This window comes from Pan troglodytes, chromosome 4, assembly GCF_028858775.2.
Source record: "Pan troglodytes isolate AG18354 chromosome 4, NHGRI_mPanTro3-v2.0_pri, whole genome shotgun sequence".
NCBI classification, from domain to species: domain Eukaryota; kingdom Metazoa; phylum Chordata; class Mammalia; order Primates; family Hominidae; genus Pan; species Pan troglodytes.
Window position 1 is genome coordinate 14,512,379 of NC_072402.2, and position 17,312 is coordinate 14,529,690.

Sequence of the window (17,312 nt, forward strand, 5' to 3'; positions counted from 1 at the left end):
TGTGTGTTTAAAACACAACAAAGTTTCATTGTTTAGAAAGTCATAGAAACTAAAAAGATTACCTGAAACATGATAAGCCTGTCACTGGCTTCCTGGGGCTTCAAGCCGCTAGCCATTGGACCATTCTGAACAAAAAGTAAAAAAAGAAAAATAGAACGAAGAGTTTGCATATAAATTTCATGAACTCAATCCATATTTAAATATTAAAGTTAGGTTTCATGCATGATAGGAAACTTCATTTTTATTTGTTAGAAAAAAAGGGCCTCACAAAGTGATTCATTTAGACATATGTTTCTAGTCTAAAAAAGCCAAATTAATGCCAGAACTTCCCTTAGTCAAGAAACTTTTAAGATTAAAAATATGTATTATTCATTTCTTAGGTAACACAGGCAAAGAGGAGTCAATGCCTGTTCTATAAGAAGCACATATAAAGTCTGCTTTTCAGCTAAATGCTAATATCATATAACTCATAGATTTTTATCATTCTAATACCCACTTGTAAAGTGGCCTATAATCTTAACATTCCAATCAGATTTTCCAACATTAGAAAATCTTAAATATGTGGATTTCTGTGCTTCTTCATCCATGGCGTTGGTACATGGGTCCAATCTTCTAACTTGATTAATTTTGTGGTTTATTGTGCTACTAGTTAATAGGTACAAATTTTACCCTAAACTCTATATATTTCCCTTCTCCAGCACATTATAATTGCCTGGAGATGGGTCTCATTACACAACATATTTACATTAGAAGATTCAGTACTTAAACCTATATGGATAATTAAAATATGGACGCCATGGGGGCAAGGCTCGATCTGTCTTATCCACTACTGTGTAGTCAGCACCAAGGACAGCGCCCAGCAATTGCTGAGCTCTATGTTATTTGTGTAACCAAGGAACGCCGTGGAAAGGAGGACAATTATAACTACATGTGAATAGCACTTTTCTACACAAATTTAGAATGCTACCAAACAACTTCAGTAACAGACCAAATTATACACTGTTAGCCCTTTTACATTTATCATTTTCTGTTGAAATTATTATGTATGAAATCCGATTTGGTTAGGCTTTCCGTCCCCACCCAAATCTCATCTTGAATTGTAATCCCCATAATCTCCATAATCCCCACGTCTCAAGGGAGAGACTAGGTGGAGGTAACTGAATCATGGGAGCGGTTTTCCCCATGCTGTTCTCTCGGTAGTGAGTTCTCATGAGATCCGATGGTTTTAAAAGGAGCTCTTCCCTCTTCACTCAGCATTCTCCTTCCTGTTGCCTTGTGAAGAAGGTGCCTTGCTTCCCCTTTGCCTTCCACCATGATTGTAAGTTTCCTGAGGCCTCCCAAGCCATGCTGAACTGTGAGTCAATTAAACCTCTCTCCTTTCTAAATTACCCAGTCTCGAGCAGTTCTTTATAGCAGTGTGAAAACAGACTAATAGAAACTCTAAGGGGAAAGAATTGTGAAAAAAAATCTTTTTCTCCCATGAAAATAAAATTCCCATTCTCTGGGAATTCCTAGGAAGTTTCATAGAAATTTACCCATAATTTTTAGACAACTACATTTTGCATGCTGTATTCACTCATCCCCGAAAATGCATACAGAGAAAGCCAGAGACATACCAAATCATAGTCCAGATAAAACTGGTGACAATCTTGGAGGAATACCTCCACAGCACTAATAAGCTCTTTCTTGAAACTGGGCTGCAGTGAGACTAATTCATTCTGGACTTCGCCAGCACGTGCCAGCAGCTTCTCCCAAGCATAGTGCAGTGTATCAACTTTGTCTATCTCTTCCCTTGCTATCAGAAGTCCATATCTGTTAAGCAGGGCATAAGATTCCTAAAAGAAAAAACAGCAAAAACTTAATTTTGGCCAGTCAGATGCATAAATCTACACACAGCCATTTATTAAATGATAAGAATGGAAAATACCAGAATAATAGTGAAACTACCCTGAGAGTTCCAGTTATTCTACTTCAAACTGCAAGAGGTTAACTGAGCAACTGAGCTGTTCAGCTATAGTTTCCTCATCTATAAAATGGGAAAATCTTCTGGCTACTTCACAGGATCTTTGAGACTATTGAAAAATGTCATTTTAAATGCATTTTGAAAACCATAAACCATTAGACAAATAAAAGATATTTTTACTTAGGCCCCCAAATTGTATTTGATCACTACAAAATTCTATCAAGTAAATAAAAAACAAAATAATTTAAATTCTAATATTAGAATAACAAAATCAATCAGGGTTTTAACTCTGTCTTATTTCACGCGATCGATAAGAGGTTCCAATAGTAAGACACAAGGGAGGATTCTTGAATCAGAGCCTGGGCCAAGTCATTCCCTTCAGCATGTAAAATCCTGGATGGCTTTCTTCTCTAAAAGATTAAAATGAGGCTAAGGTTGGTTTTCATAAGAAAGAATTTTCTCTAAATATCTCTAGTCTCTTCTCCCACCATTACTCCTCCCCATAGAGGTGGAATGAGTGCCTGATTATTAATTTGGGGGAAAAAATTGTTGATTTGAGCAAGGATAGCCCAGTGCCTTTCTCTCTCTTCCCTCCCTCTCCGTGGAGGCATGCCTGTGGTCAGCACCTCAGTGCCATAAACTGGATCAGGGTAATACCAAGACCTACAGCTTTCCAAAACTGCCTCTGATGGATGAGGAAGTATAATAATCCTGGGATTTAGTGTTCACTAGCTCATAATGTGTGTGTGTGTGTGTTTGGGGGTATGAAAGGGAGGGGAATAACTGGAGTAATACACTAAGTTATGTCTTCCGAATAACTTCCATCAGGTATAAAGGTGATGTTTTGATCTTGTCTACTTGATTCTACTTTTGTTCTTAATTCCTAGGTGGGAGAAAATAGGATTGTCAGTTACTGTACCTCCTCTTCATACTTGAGGGTATCCCCTGATCCTGCACAAAGAAATGTCTCTTTGCCTTGATGTTTCAACCCAAGGAGAGCAGGTTGGACCATGTGATCCCCCTGGCCCAACACAGCAGAAGTGAAAATGTGTAGTAGTCTGTACCATTCTCATGGTAATGTGAAAATTTTCAAAATTCAAACAGGGATGCAGAAAATGGGAGAATAGAGTCTGATCTCGACCATCAGAGTATAAGCCCAGACATTCCAATTATAGTGTGATGAAAAGATGATGATTTTACAACTGGAGTTTTTTTTTAATGCTACAATTAAACTAGTCTCATTTAAAAATAACAAATACAGTGACCCACTTCTGATAAGACATTTTCATCTGGAGGTTAACACCATCCCCTGACCCCACGGTGCCTCCATGGCTGAGAAGTGCTTTTCCTTAACGTCTCCACTCTTGGGTCTTTGTCAACAATCACAAGTGGCAAATAAGATTTAAAGACATGCACCAACAATTATGATTATGGAAAGTTATTAATGATATTAATAATTCACACTCATTCATTTCTAATGATAATATAAGTATTACAAGATGAATAAAAATGGAATTAAAAATTGCACACACATACATAGACATTAAAAGGAGCTGGAAAGAAATATACCCACCTCTTGGTATGTACTTGATTGACAATATTATGGTAATTCTGAAGTTTTGTTTTATACAATTGTTTTGTGTTTTCTAATTTTTCTACAATGCTACTTTTTAATTAGGGAAAAAAGAGTTTGTTTGTTTGTTTGTTTGTTTGTTTGTTTGTTTGTTTTAAAAAAAGGCTGTTGCTAAGACTGATTTTGCTGGTGGCTTAACATGAGATTTCTAAGGAGACTCCTTAGAAAGAGATGATGTTTACTCAAGTGAATCTATTCAAGGGTGTCTGCTTGTAATGAAATCAACTGTCTTTTTTGCCATTGCTTAAATTACACTATGTTTGTTGATAATATTATAACTAATAAGTAAATAAAAGCAGACTTCACTGCAAAAAAAGATATTTTCATCTGGAAAAGATAGTATGATATGGTATACAAATAAAAGTGATGTGCAACACTGATCAAATTACATAATTTCTTCGACCCTCAGTTTCTTTATGCGAGGAGGAGGAGCCATAGTAAGGATGAAATGAGTTAATGCATATATGGACACTGTTAGCGCCCCATCCAGGTCCCGATTACCAGCTGGTATTCCCATCCCCGACTACTGAGAGTGCTGGCTGTAAGGACTGCAGCTGTCCCTTCCCTGGAAAATTTTTCTCAGCTGAATGTGAGCCTTCTCATGGGGAGGTTATAGCCCATTTCCTACTGGTAGGAGTAGAAAGGGTAGTCTCCTTTGCATGAAGGAGGGCCCAACTCAATTGATGTTGTAGAGTGCCCATGGGATCAGGCTGAAGTTAGTCCATAGCTGATTGGCTTCCTTTCCTGATTCCCTCGCTCCCCTTCTTTGGTGAGCACTCATCAATAAATCATTTGCACAGAAATCCTTATCTCAGGCTCTGCTTTGAAGGACCTTAGGCGACATGTGAAGGTGAAAACTGGCCCATGGAAGGCATGCTATAGGGGTTCGGTATCATCAACAATATTGAAATTATCGTCTTGGTTTAGTAACCATTTAGTAACTTCACTCCAGACCCAGTCAATATTTCAGCTAATAGCATCCAACATGTAGAAATATTTCTATAATGAACAAATGATCGTTAGTTACCTCAATAGGTCCTACTTGAAAGTCAATGGAGATTTGCTCCTCCCTTATTTCTTTCAGTGCTGCCATTGCAATCCGAATATCATCTAGGTCCTTAATTGGACGATTTAGTTTCTTATTGAATTCTTCAATAAGCATAAAAATGTTTTCCATCTCACTCCGGTATTTTTTGTTACAGTGGCGTCCAATGACAACCATCCAGGCCTTTGTCTCAGCAGTCAGGGCGAACTTCAAGTCAGCTGTAAAAACCCAAATGTCTACAGTTCAGTTTTAAAAACTCGAATCAGTACGAAAAGTCAAACTGTCACTGTTCTCCAGTAGTAAATATTTTATAGCTTATTGCCCTCTAACCCACAAAAAATTGAACTGGAAAAAATCATAATTTTTCCTACTCATTATATATTCATTCATTTTATAAAGTTTGTTTTTACAACAACTCAATACACATTTCAAAATGCTTTTTTAAAAAAGCACATATCAGAACCCTCTGGGATAAGCCTCAAAGGTTTGTTATTGTTATTTATTAAACAAAGGGTAAATTTTAATTCAAAATATAACAGACATCTCCTTTCTCTGACTTAGCCTTTTTTTCAAGGTTTAGCAGCAAAGTGTGCAAAATAGTCCAGAATCAATAATTATGCAGAAGAAAATTTTTTTAAAATCTACAAATTGGTCTTAAAGCTTGAGGCCCATAAAGTCAATCTTCAAGACAGGTAGAACTCTCTGGAATACTAATCTAGGTAAAGAGACAGAACAATACTGGCTAATTTATATAGCTATATGAAAGAAAATGAACCAACCTGTGTACAGAGCAATGGAACCCACACAGATATATTCAGGCTCAGCATTAATTTCCTGCTCTAGGTTTTGGAAATAGAGAATCTGGGACTCAAATTCAGAAAGCAAGGGGCTCTGCGTAATAAATGTCTTAATGGCTTCTTCTTTTCCCTTTTGCCAAATGTGATTGTAGCGTTTGAAGCAATCCATGGATGTAATAACTTCCTGAATGCAAATAACAGATTTATGTTAAGAAGGAAGAATCTGAAAGGCACGATGATATAACTGAATATTTGCCAACTGCTGGTGGTTCCTATGGATTTATTAAAATGTTTAGTGAACTGTGTGATTATCTGGAAATGCCAAAGAACTGGGACTATATACAATAGTGTGGACAGTAGCACAGGGCTAGTAACAGTTTCACTGTTATCATCCCTAGCTAAACGGGAGAGGAGCAGTTTCTAGAAACTAGAAGACAGTTCTTGAAGATCCTGTGGACAGGGCCCTCTTGGTTGGAGCTGGGCCTTAGATCAAAAACCACAGCTCAAGGTCACACTACAGGGAAGGTGCTATGAAAAATATACTCTGAGGTCATTCTCCTCTTTCCCCCCTCCCCTCAGATCTCCTCCAAGATTCTTCATTGACTGAACCCACTGGAAGCCTCAATGGGAATCTACTGACATGTTGCCTAAGGTCAGATAGATGGAGGGAATGGAGATTAGATCTTAGGGGCATGAAGGACAAACAGAACATAGCGAGCATCACTTCAATGAGAGATTGCCTGGAATCACATAAAATGTATAATTCATATAACTAGAATTGACATCTGAACAATACTACATCTAACCAACCAGGAACACAGTGCATGTTTCCATATCTTGTCATCTTTTTCAAAAATTCCTTAAGTTTTAGCGTAATCTTCATAGAGACCCCAGATACTTCTTATTATACATGTTTCTAGGTATTTTTCAATGCTGTTGTCATTGTAAACAAGATATTTTCCACTATTATTATAACTGGCTATGAATGGCTTATACATTTTTTAAAATTTATTTGTAAATCAACAGTCTAGTTTGCTAACCAAGTATGCATCTGTAAAGATGAAATGACTCTCTGGCAATTGGTAAATAGGGGACAGTGCTGACATAATGCAGAGGTCATGTTTTCAAATGCTATTTTTCCCAGCAAAACAAATGCTACTGCTTTGTACCAGCTAAAGCAGCAAGTCACAGAGGAGTACAGTCCTGTGTGCCACTCCCCCTCCATCACTTCTTCCTTTTGGATTGATTTGGCTACCACCTGTCTTAAGAATATCTTTGCATATTGTTCTCACTCATAAGTTAGTGCTAAAAAAAAAAAGTGTTTGCATGGACATACAGAGCAGAATGATAGATAATAGAGACTCAGAAGAGTCAGATTTCTCATCAACTTCAGAAGGGAGGGCTATGAGAAATTCGCCAATAGATACAATGTACATTATTTGGGTGATGGATACCCTAAAATCCCTGACTTGGCCACTATGCAATCTATGCATACAGCACAATTGCACATGTATCCCATAAATTTGTACAAATAAAAATAGATAAATAAATAAATACCAATCAAAGCAGAAAGAACAACAAAGAAAGAATGTTCTTTGCAGAGTTTGGCCTGATTTTTGTAGAGTTTATCTTTGCTTCTATGCCTCCACAATCTCTTCCTTTTCCCACTTCTACCAAGCTTCTTTCATCTTTTATAGTAAAGTTCTGTAATTACTATAGTGTTATTAAATATGTGAATATTTCACTAAGATTGTTACTGTTACTATTTTACTATGATTATTATTGTTTTATTTATTACCCTGGTTACAAATTGCCTAGATTTTGTGTCTGCCTCAATCTTGTTTTTCTCATCATCCCTATTATTTAATATTAAATATGCAACTTCTCAAAACAGGATGATTTTCAGGAACATGTTTATTGTATTCTATGAAAAATTCATATAATTATCTTTCCATTGGTGACTAACTTAACTCTTGTTGGGCCACAATTTCTTTTTTAGATTAGCCTCTTGGATTTACTTGGCAGACAATTGTATCAACTACAAATAATTAAAATTTTGTCTTTTTTTATTTAATTACTATTTATTTATTTATTTATTTTTGTAGAGACAAGATCTCACTGTGTTACCCAAGCTGGTCTCAAACTCCTGGCTTCAAGTGATCCTCTCATCTCGGCCTCCTAAAGTGCTGAGATTACAAACATGAGCCACGGCGCCTAGCCAAAAAATTTGTCTCTTCATTTCTAATTCCTTTGTGAATCAAGTATTTCCACTGCCTTATATTATGATTTCAGAGTTACATGTGCATGAAAAACAAATTTAGCTGATAAAGAATAAACAATGCAATTATCTGAAATAACTGAGCATTACAGGATTCTAAATGGTCTGATTATTTTAAGTGAATTGCACCAATCTGCACCAAACCAAGAAGCAGTTCCACTCCAACTCCCCACATACAGCTAAAATGTCCCTCCGAGCCTCAGGTTTAATGGATGTTGATACTTCCCATCCATTAAAATGCAGAAAGCTAAACCTATCACTGCCTATCCCAACCACAAATGATTCGTTTGCATGAACTGAAGTGTTGACATGCAGACCAAGAATGCATTGCAACAGCATGTAGACATATTCACATATGTATGATGGTTTGAAGAATTAATTACAGATTATTGAAGATTCCCAGAAATGGATAGAAGATCCAGAATCCGGAGCTCTCTCACCACCCAAGCTTACAATATTAAGAATATACCCTAACTAAACATGTTGGAGGGTATTCTTTTAAAGTGTCTGTCTTTATTAAATTGGAACTTTTTCACATGAAGGTAACCTAGACCTTGAAAGGAAAATGACCTCAGTAGGAAAATTAGATGAACTACATATGTAGAGTTGTTCTGATTATGTAACCAAGGTTATTTTGATTGTTTGGTCCAGCTCAACGTTTCTATATTTTTTTTTCGAGACAAAGTCCCGCTCTGTCACCCAGGCTAGAGTGCAGTGGCACCATCTCAGCTCACTGCAACCTCTGCCTTCTAGATTCAGGCAAATCTTATGCCTCAGCCTAATGAGTAGCTGGGATTATAGACATCTGCCACCATGCCTAGCTAATTTTTGTGTTTTTAGTGGAAACAGAGTTTTACCATGTTGGCCAGGCTGGTCTCAAACTCCCAGCCTCAAGTGATCCCCCGCCTTGGCCTCTCAAAGTGCTGACATTACAGACATGGGCCACTATATCCAGCCTCAGCTCATCTTTTTAAGCCAGGTTGTGTTAGAAGTTGATGACCAACCTATGGGCGTGCTAAAGGCAGGTTAGGTTTACATTCTAATCCAATCAGCTATAGCAACAGGAAAGGGGCAGGGATCATAGGACTTTCTGTGGTTGAGGCAGAATCATTCAGAAAGGTCTATCGCTGTGGAGGGCTGGCTATATCTAATACTATGACTAAGTGTACATATATTCTCCCAGAAACAATTTGGCTATCCTATAAATCTGGAATAAGTTCTTCAAGTTGTTATAAATGCCAACCTTTTCTACTGTTTTAAGGAAAACTAATATCTGAGCATTTCCTTCATATAAAGTAAAAGCAAATGCAATAAAAGTGACACAGAGGCCGGGCACGGTGGCTCATGACTGTAATCCCAGCACTTTGGGAGGCCAAGGCAGGTGGATCACCTGAGGTCAGGAGTTTGAGACCAGCTTGACCAACATGGTAAAACCCTGTCTCTACTAAAAATACAAAATTAGCCCAGTGTGGTGGTGCATGCCTCTAATCCCAGCTACTCAGGAGGCTGAGACAGGAGAATCGCTTGAACCTGGGATGCGGAGGTTGCAGTGAGCCAAGATTGCACCATTGCACTCCAGCCTAGGCAGCAAGAGTGAAACTCCTTCAAAAAAAAAAAAAAAAAGACACAGAGATAAGTATTTTGTGGCCAGCACTGTATGTTAACTATGATTTCTTCCTCTTAGATTTTCATAATAGTGGTTGATCATACTAGAGAAACTAGTGGATCTTATTGCTGATTTATTTTCTTTTATTTTCTAGGAATACTGAGACACTTGAAAATATTTCTGAATGTTTATTGTTATCATGGAATACTTTGCTTATCATTCAGTATAGAGCTTAATAATCTAAGTACTAGATAAATATTTATTGAGTTACCTGAATACTGTCTCTAGGGGAAAATTAAATACAGGACCTTCAATATATTAAGAAAGGAAAATTAAAAGTCCATAAATGCAAAAGATTTCCAGTTCCCTTGGGAACACATTAAAACTAAACTTAATAATATTTCCTCACATTGTTACAGCAATGGTAGCTTTTCAGAGTGCTTTCAAATGAACGTAACTGATTGTATCAAAACTGAGTAATAGAAAAAATGCACTTACTGAGCAACAACTATTCCTTAAACACTGGGAAACATTATTAATAAGTCAACAAGTCTTACTGGTCATGTGAATTAGAAGAGTTTTTTAAAAAATAAAAGAAGATTTCAGGGTTTTAAATCTTTTTGTCTGTAAAACAGATTTGCATGAACAAAAAAGGGGAAGTTGAGAGGAGAGTATGTTGAAAGAAAAAATTGCCTTGAATGTACATTCATGTCCAGTTCAAGTTTGTATCGATAGTACTAATATCTTCTTTATTCTCAGTTTCATCTAATTTCTATGTGGCAATATAAATAAATTTTTATCTGATATTTTATAACATTTGCCTGACTACTCAAATATGAAAAAATGACTACAAACCTTATTCTATTTCAAATATGTTAGTATCACTGGTTCTTTGAAGGTGAATTATAACAACAGTCTGACTTGTAGTTTGGAACATATTAGATTTTTTTAAGTTAGATTCATTTGTATTAAAAGAAGATATTAAAAGCATTAAACAAAACACAATATGAGAGTAGGAATAATTTTCTTTCACCTTGCAATCTAGAATGAAAGATCTTCAGTTAGACAAACATTTGCTGAGCACACACAAGATGCTCCCTGAAAGCACAGTGTGTGAGACCCAGGCTACATACAGGACAACTTTGTGATGTTCACCTTCACACAAGTGCATGTTGCAAAGCAAAAGGTCCGGCTGCCAGACCCTCTTGACATACCTTTTTGGTGGAGTTGATAATTGTGCTAAGCACAGAAACTAATTTTACAATCTCTTTGTTTTCAGAAACATTCTTATAATAGTTCTTGGTTTGCACGGGAATGGGTAAATTTACAGATGCTATCTCCAAGGTATCTAAAAAGAAAAAAAGAAGAGAAAACTTTACACTACTCACACAAGAATGTACTTTCAGGAGATGAGGATATTTCTGTGATAGTAAAGCAAGGACTTCTGAAAATCTTCTCCTTTATAAAAACAATGAAAATAATGGAAAGAGTTGTCAATGTCAACTTTTCAGGACTCTGTAAATTAATCAAAGCTTGCAATAATCCAAAAAGTGTTTATTCAAGAACAATGCTAAATCTTGGTAACAACAGCAAGTTTTGTGGTGTTTTGACTTGCTCTAGTCCCACTGCCGCTCTCTGGCTATAGGGTAGCCTTGAAAAACAGCAGCCTTACAACCATTATCACTGGAGGAAAAAAACCTACCAGTAGCCTAGCAGTCCCTGGAAGGGCCAGCCTGGGCTTGGAGCTCCTTACGGAGCTCCATAGAATTCTCACTCTTTGAGCTGTCTGGGAGCTCCCTGGAAAAGCCCTGTTCAAATAGTTTATTTTTATTTGACCTGACTCAGAGCTCTCTGAGAAAAAAAGTCCTATCCTCATGGCATTTGTCAAAAGACTATCAGCAACAATTGCTTAACTTCACAGCTACCTGAGGCAATGATATTAGTTGGGGGCAAATAAGAGGTTGGCGAAAAAAGTTAAAAATCTGGGAAAGGAGAAGAATGAAGTCAGCAACATGGCTGAATAAGAATATCCTGGCTCTCCCTCCACCCATGGACACACCCAATACACATCTATTCTCAGATCAATTCCATCTGAGAGAAAGTCAGAGACCAGTGGAGAGACTCCTGCTTATGTTATAACCAAACACATATCCACATCAAAGGGCAGGAAAAATGGAGACACACTTGGACATGGATCCTGCCCCAGGCACTGAACCAGAGAATTGGGAAAGGAATCTGCAACACACAGTTTCTCTCTGTGGAAAATGAGGCTTTGGACCTCACATGTATCACCATAACTCTTAAGGTTCCCCATGGTTTGGCTCTTAATTCACCAATTCTGAGAGTGGAGAGGATTAGACACACAAGAGTCTCTCTAGTCCACAAGAAAAAAGTGATGGCTTTACACAGGCATGAAGCACTTACAGAGGCTTCATTCTGTGGAAGTTGTGCAGAGATGGGGCTTTAAAACTATGGCCCCTTGTTTCTCTCTCACATCAAGTGCCCCAACATTTACAGCTTCCACCCAAGGGACTACATTCTAAAACTCCTATCTCTGGGAGCAGACGGGACTGGCATTTGTGTGTCTCTCTAGACCACAGGAAGAAGCGGACATTTAATATGAGCACACAAGCACTTCAACCGGCTTTATCCCCCAGGAGCAGTGCAGAGAAGGGGCTTAAAAAACACAGTCTTCTGTTTCTGTCCAGAAGGGGTTAATGCTATGCACTGAGTGCCCCAACTTCTGCAGCCACATCCCAAAGGACTCAATCCTAAACCTCTTAGCTACGTGAAGAAAGGGCATTAGGCATATGTGAATTTCCCCAGATCACAAAACAGAAAGGAAGTTTAAATGGACATGGAAACACTACCAGGGGCTACACCCCCTCAGAACAAGGCAGAAAAGGATCAAGAATGTGCAGCTTCCATTTTCTTTCTGGGAAGGGGCTTCTGGCACCCCCCCACCTAGTGTCTACTTGATGGCCTGGCTTCTAGAAACTGTACATCAGAGAGCTAATGAGGCAAACAAACAGGAGCCCTCCAGCAGCTGGAGCCACAGCTGAGCACTTCATGAGTGTTCCCTCTGGCTCCCCTAGTGATAAGCCTAGGCCTAGCCATTCTTTCTGGAAGGAGCTATGACACGCACCAAGTGCCATAACTTCTATAGCTCCTACCCAAAGGATTGTCCCTTTAATGATCTAGCTAGCTCTGGGAGTCAGTGGGTCTTTGCACTTTTGAGTAGCCAGAGACCATGGAAAACAAAGAGGTGGATGTACAATGGGCCAACTTCCATCAGTTATCTCGCCAGAATCAGAGGATGCAGCCTGAACATGATGGCAGGCATTTGCCACAGATCCTCTCTCTGGCTTAATGCAGAGAACTGAAGATAAATGCCTGTGCTCAGCTTCACTGTGAAGACAGAAAAAATTGGAGCATGCATTCAACACTCCAACATTTCCAGCTACATCTAGAGAATCTAGCTCCTACCTTACCAGTCTTAGGGGTACTGACAGGACATATCATATCTGAACCTCCAGGGTAGGGGGGACAAAAAATAGAGACAGCAGTCTGGACAAACACTAAGATTAGAGAGGCATCTTGAAATCTCTGGGTAGTCAAAATAGTGAGATCCTCCCACATGAGGTCAGTCTGACAAGACTGAAAGAGGTAGCTGTCTTTTATAATACACAGAAACCAACACAGAGGGTCAAAGAAAATGAACAAAAACAGGGAAATACAGTTCAAATAAAATAACCAAATAAATCTCCAGAAACTGTTCTGAGTGAAGTGGACATATGTGATTTATCTGACAGGGAATTCAAAATACAGATGCTCCTTGACCTATGATGAAGTTACATCCCAATAAATCCATCATAAGTCAAAAATATCCTAAGTCAATAGTGCACTTAATACCCTAGTAAGCCTATTGTAAAGTTAAAAATCTGTAAGTCAAACTATTCTAAGTACAGATGCTCTTTGACTTACTATAAAGTTACTTCCTGATAACCCCATTATAAAGTCAAAAAAAATGTGAAGCCAAACCATTGTAAGTCAGGGACCATCTGTAATATTCATAAAGATCCTCACCAATATCAAGAGAGAAATGCAAAAACAAACTGAGAACTTCAACAAAGACAGAAAGTATAAAAAAGCACCAAACAGCAAACAAAAAACTGAAGAATGCTGTAACTGAACACAAAAATTTAATAGTTTCCACAGAAGACTAGATCAAGCAGAAGTAGAAAAAAAACAGTGAATTCAAAGAGAGGTCACTGAAAATCATCCAATCTGAGGAGCAAAAAATAAAAAGAATGAAAAAGAATGAAGATATCTTAACAGACTTATGGGACACCATCAAGAGGAACAACTTATGAATTATTGGCTTGCCAGAAAGAGAAAAGAAAGACAGAGGAAACATACTCAGAGAAATAACGGCAAAAACTTCCAAGCCTGGGGGAGGAAATCGAAAGCCAGCTCCAGGAAGCCCAAAGGACATTAAATAAGATTAATTCAAAAACACTCACACCAAGACACATTATAATCAAATTGTCAATAGCTAAAGATAAAGAGTGTTGAAAGTAGCAAGGGAAAAGTGTTTCATTGTATGTAAGGGAACACTCATAAGACTATCAGTAGATTTCTTAGCAGAAGCCTTGCAGGTTAGAAGGGAGTGAAGTGATATATTCAAAATACTGAAAGAAAATAACTGCTAAGAATACTATATCAAGCAATTCTATCTTTCAAAAACAAAGGGATGGTATAAACTTTCTCATACAAACAAAAGCTGAGAGAGTTTATCACCACAAGACCCACCTTACAGGAAATGCTAAATGGAGATTAAGCTGAAGGAAGAAGACACTTATTGGTAACATGAAAACATATGAAAATATAATACCTCACTCATAAAAGTAAGTATATTGGCAAATCCAAAACACTCTAATACTGTAATGGTGGTGGGTAAATCATTAATATTTCCAGTAAAAAAGTTAAGAGGCAAAACTACTAAAAACAACTAGAGCTACACAAATTTATTAAGGGATACAAATTATAAAAAGATGTAAAATGTGACACCAAAAACTTAAAATGTATGAGGTGGGGAGTAAAAGTATAGAATTTGTATATGCAATCAAAACTATGTTGTTACCAACTTAAAATAGCCTATAATTAGTATAAGATGTTTTATGTAAGCCTCAGGGTAAACATAAAGCAAAAGGCCATAAGAGATACATAAAAGAAAAAAAAAGATATCACTAGAGAAAGCTATCAAACCACAAAGGAAGAAATAAACAAAGGGTCTACAAAACAACCAGAAAACAATTAACAAAAAGGCAAGAGTAAGTCTGTACCTATCAACAATTACTTTGAATGTAAATGTATTAAATACTCCAATCAAAAGGCATAGAGTGGCCAAATGAACTAAAAGACCACAAAAAAGACCCAACTGCATGCTGCTTACAAGAGACTCATTCCACCTTAAAGTTCACTCACAGATTGAAAGCGAAGGGATGAAAAAATAAAGTTCATATAAATGAAAAAACAAAATAGACTTCACATCAAAAAGTGTAAAAAGAGACAAAGATCATCATATAATAAAAAGGGAATAAATTCTTCAAAATTATATTATAATCGTAAATACATACACACCCAACATTGGAGCATATAACTATATAAAGTAAATATTAAGAGATCTGAAGAGAGACACAGACTAGAACACAATAATAGTAGGGGATTTTAGTACCCTACTTTCATCACTGAACAGATCATCTAAACAGAAAATCAATAAAGAAATATTAGACTTGAACTACACTTTAGACCAAATATACCTAACAGACAGAATATTCCATCTAACAGAACAGCATACACATTCTTCTCGAGTGCACACAGAACATTCTCTCTATGGTAGATCATATGTTAGACACAAAACGAGTCTTAACAAACTTAAGATCAAATTACAACAAATTTGATCTTATAACAAATTATAACAAATTTTCCAAACCAATCGTATGAAACTAGAAATCAATCAGGAAAAAAATCAAACAGGAAAAACCATGCAAATGTTTTACATATGTGAAAATAAAACAATATGCTTCTGAAAAAAACTTCTCAAATCAGATCAAAGAAGTAATTAGATGACAAATTTTAAAATATCCTGAGACAAATGAGAATGGAAACATGACATATCAAAATTTATTGGATGCAGCAAAAGCAGTTCTAAGAGGAAACGGTATAGCAAAATAAACAGCTAAGTCAAAAAAGGAGAGAGATCTCAAATACATAACCTAAAATTACAACTCAAAGAACTAGAAAAAGGAGAACAGACGAGCCCAAAGTTAGCAGAAGGGAGGAAATAAAGATCAGAGCATAAACAAATGAAATAGAAACTAGAAGAACAATAGAAAAGATCAACAAAACAAAAAGTTGGTTTTCTGAAAAGCTACACAAAATTGACAAATCCTTAGCTAGACTAAGTAAAAAAGAGGACTCAAGTAAATAAAATCACAAATGAAAGGAGATATTACTACTGATAACCCAAAAATACAAATTATCATGAGAATGCTAAGAACAATTTTGTGCCAACCTAGAAGAAATGAATAAATTCCTAGAAACATATAATTAAACTACCAAGATGGAATCAAGAAGAAATTGAAAATCTGAACAGACCAATAGTAAGAAAAGAAGATCAAATCAGTAATTTAAAGTCTACAATCAAAAAAAGCCTACCACCAGATGGTTGCATAGCTAAATTCTACCAAACATTTAAAGAACTAATACCAATATTTCTCTAGCACTTCAAAAAATTAAAGAGAAGGGAATACTTCCAAACTCATTTTACAAGGCCAGCATTACCCCGACACCAAAGCTAGACACATACACTACAATTAAAAAAAAAAAAAAACTACAGGCCAATATCACTGGTGGACATAAATGCAAAAATTCTCAACAAAATCCTAGCAAATTATATTCAACAGTGCATTAAAAGATCATTCATCATGATTAAGTGAAATTTATCCCCTGGATGCAAGATTGGTTCAATATATGCAAATCAATAAATGTGATCCACCATATTAACAGAAGTCAACTAAAATGGTGATATTAAAATACGTGGACCTTGATATTTTGTCAACTTCAAATTGGCTCATAGATTAATATTCTGATGTAAAATAAATTGAGAATTACATGGAGGGGTTAAAAAACATTTAAGCTCAATGAATGTTGATTTACAATGCCTCTTTTAAAAGACTAAAAGAACATTTACCTTGAAGTTCATTTTCTCCCATTTCAACGTCAGAATCACTGTCTTCATTACTCTGCAAAGCAGCCATTTTTCTTTCTTGTATCTTTTTCTACAATGTAAAAGGATATTTTTCAGCTCTGTCCTATCTGTAAAAGAAGTGGTTTCCATATGAAACCATTTCTGCACCCCATACCCACCTTGGACAGCAGTTCACTGCTCCACTGTCTGACCCCCTTAGGGACACTGATGATGCACTCCACGGCTTTGTTCAGGGTCTGCTGTACATCTTCCAGGGCAGGGGCCATAACGATGTTGGGAATGGCCAGAGTGACGCTTGCCCGGAAAATGGGCAGACTGTTCTGCTTCATGTTAGAGGCACTGTTACTGTCTGAGTTAACCCAAAACAAGGAAGAATTCACATTTTTAATACAAAATAAGATTTGCTTCGTTTGTAACCATAAAAATTAAAACAATACATAATAGGTATAAAATCTAATAAATATTTGTTGAATGAATGAGTCAATTAAAACTAATGGAGGATCTAGTATTGCTCAATATAACAAAGCAGTTCAGGGGAACCCAAGGCATTTTTTGCTGTTTACAGCTTCTTGGAATACTCTCCACAATGAAACCCACTGTGTGGGATCAGGCTAAATTATAAACACTTCTCTAAAATATTAAAGATGATTCTTCCAAATAACAGGATGCCAACAAATTAGCTAAATGTAGCTAAGTAAGCCAGGAATGAAGAACAAG

At 36.8% G+C, this 17,312-nt stretch overlaps 1 protein-coding gene across 3 annotated transcripts in view; it reads right to left on the minus strand.

Moving 5' to 3' along the window:
* The window catches only part of DNAH5 (dynein axonemal heavy chain 5), a 327,271-nt gene that overhangs the window by 176,374 nt on the left and 133,585 nt on the right, over positions 1-17,312 (minus strand). For all 3 annotated transcript variants that reach the window (XM_016952957.4, XM_016952956.4, XM_054684178.2), the window contains exons 20-26: positions 16,754-16,944; positions 16,578-16,665; positions 10,537-10,670; positions 5,421-5,622; positions 4,624-4,859; positions 1,617-1,835; positions 63-125 (exon numbers count right to left, since the gene is read on the minus strand). In XM_016952957.4, the coding sequence (XP_016808446.4) occupies positions 63-125; positions 1,617-1,835; positions 4,624-4,859; positions 5,421-5,622; positions 10,537-10,670; positions 16,578-16,665; positions 16,754-16,944 (1,133 nt within the window). The remainder of the gene's footprint in view (positions 1-62; positions 126-1,616; positions 1,836-4,623; positions 4,860-5,420; positions 5,623-10,536; positions 10,671-16,577; positions 16,666-16,753; positions 16,945-17,312) is intronic.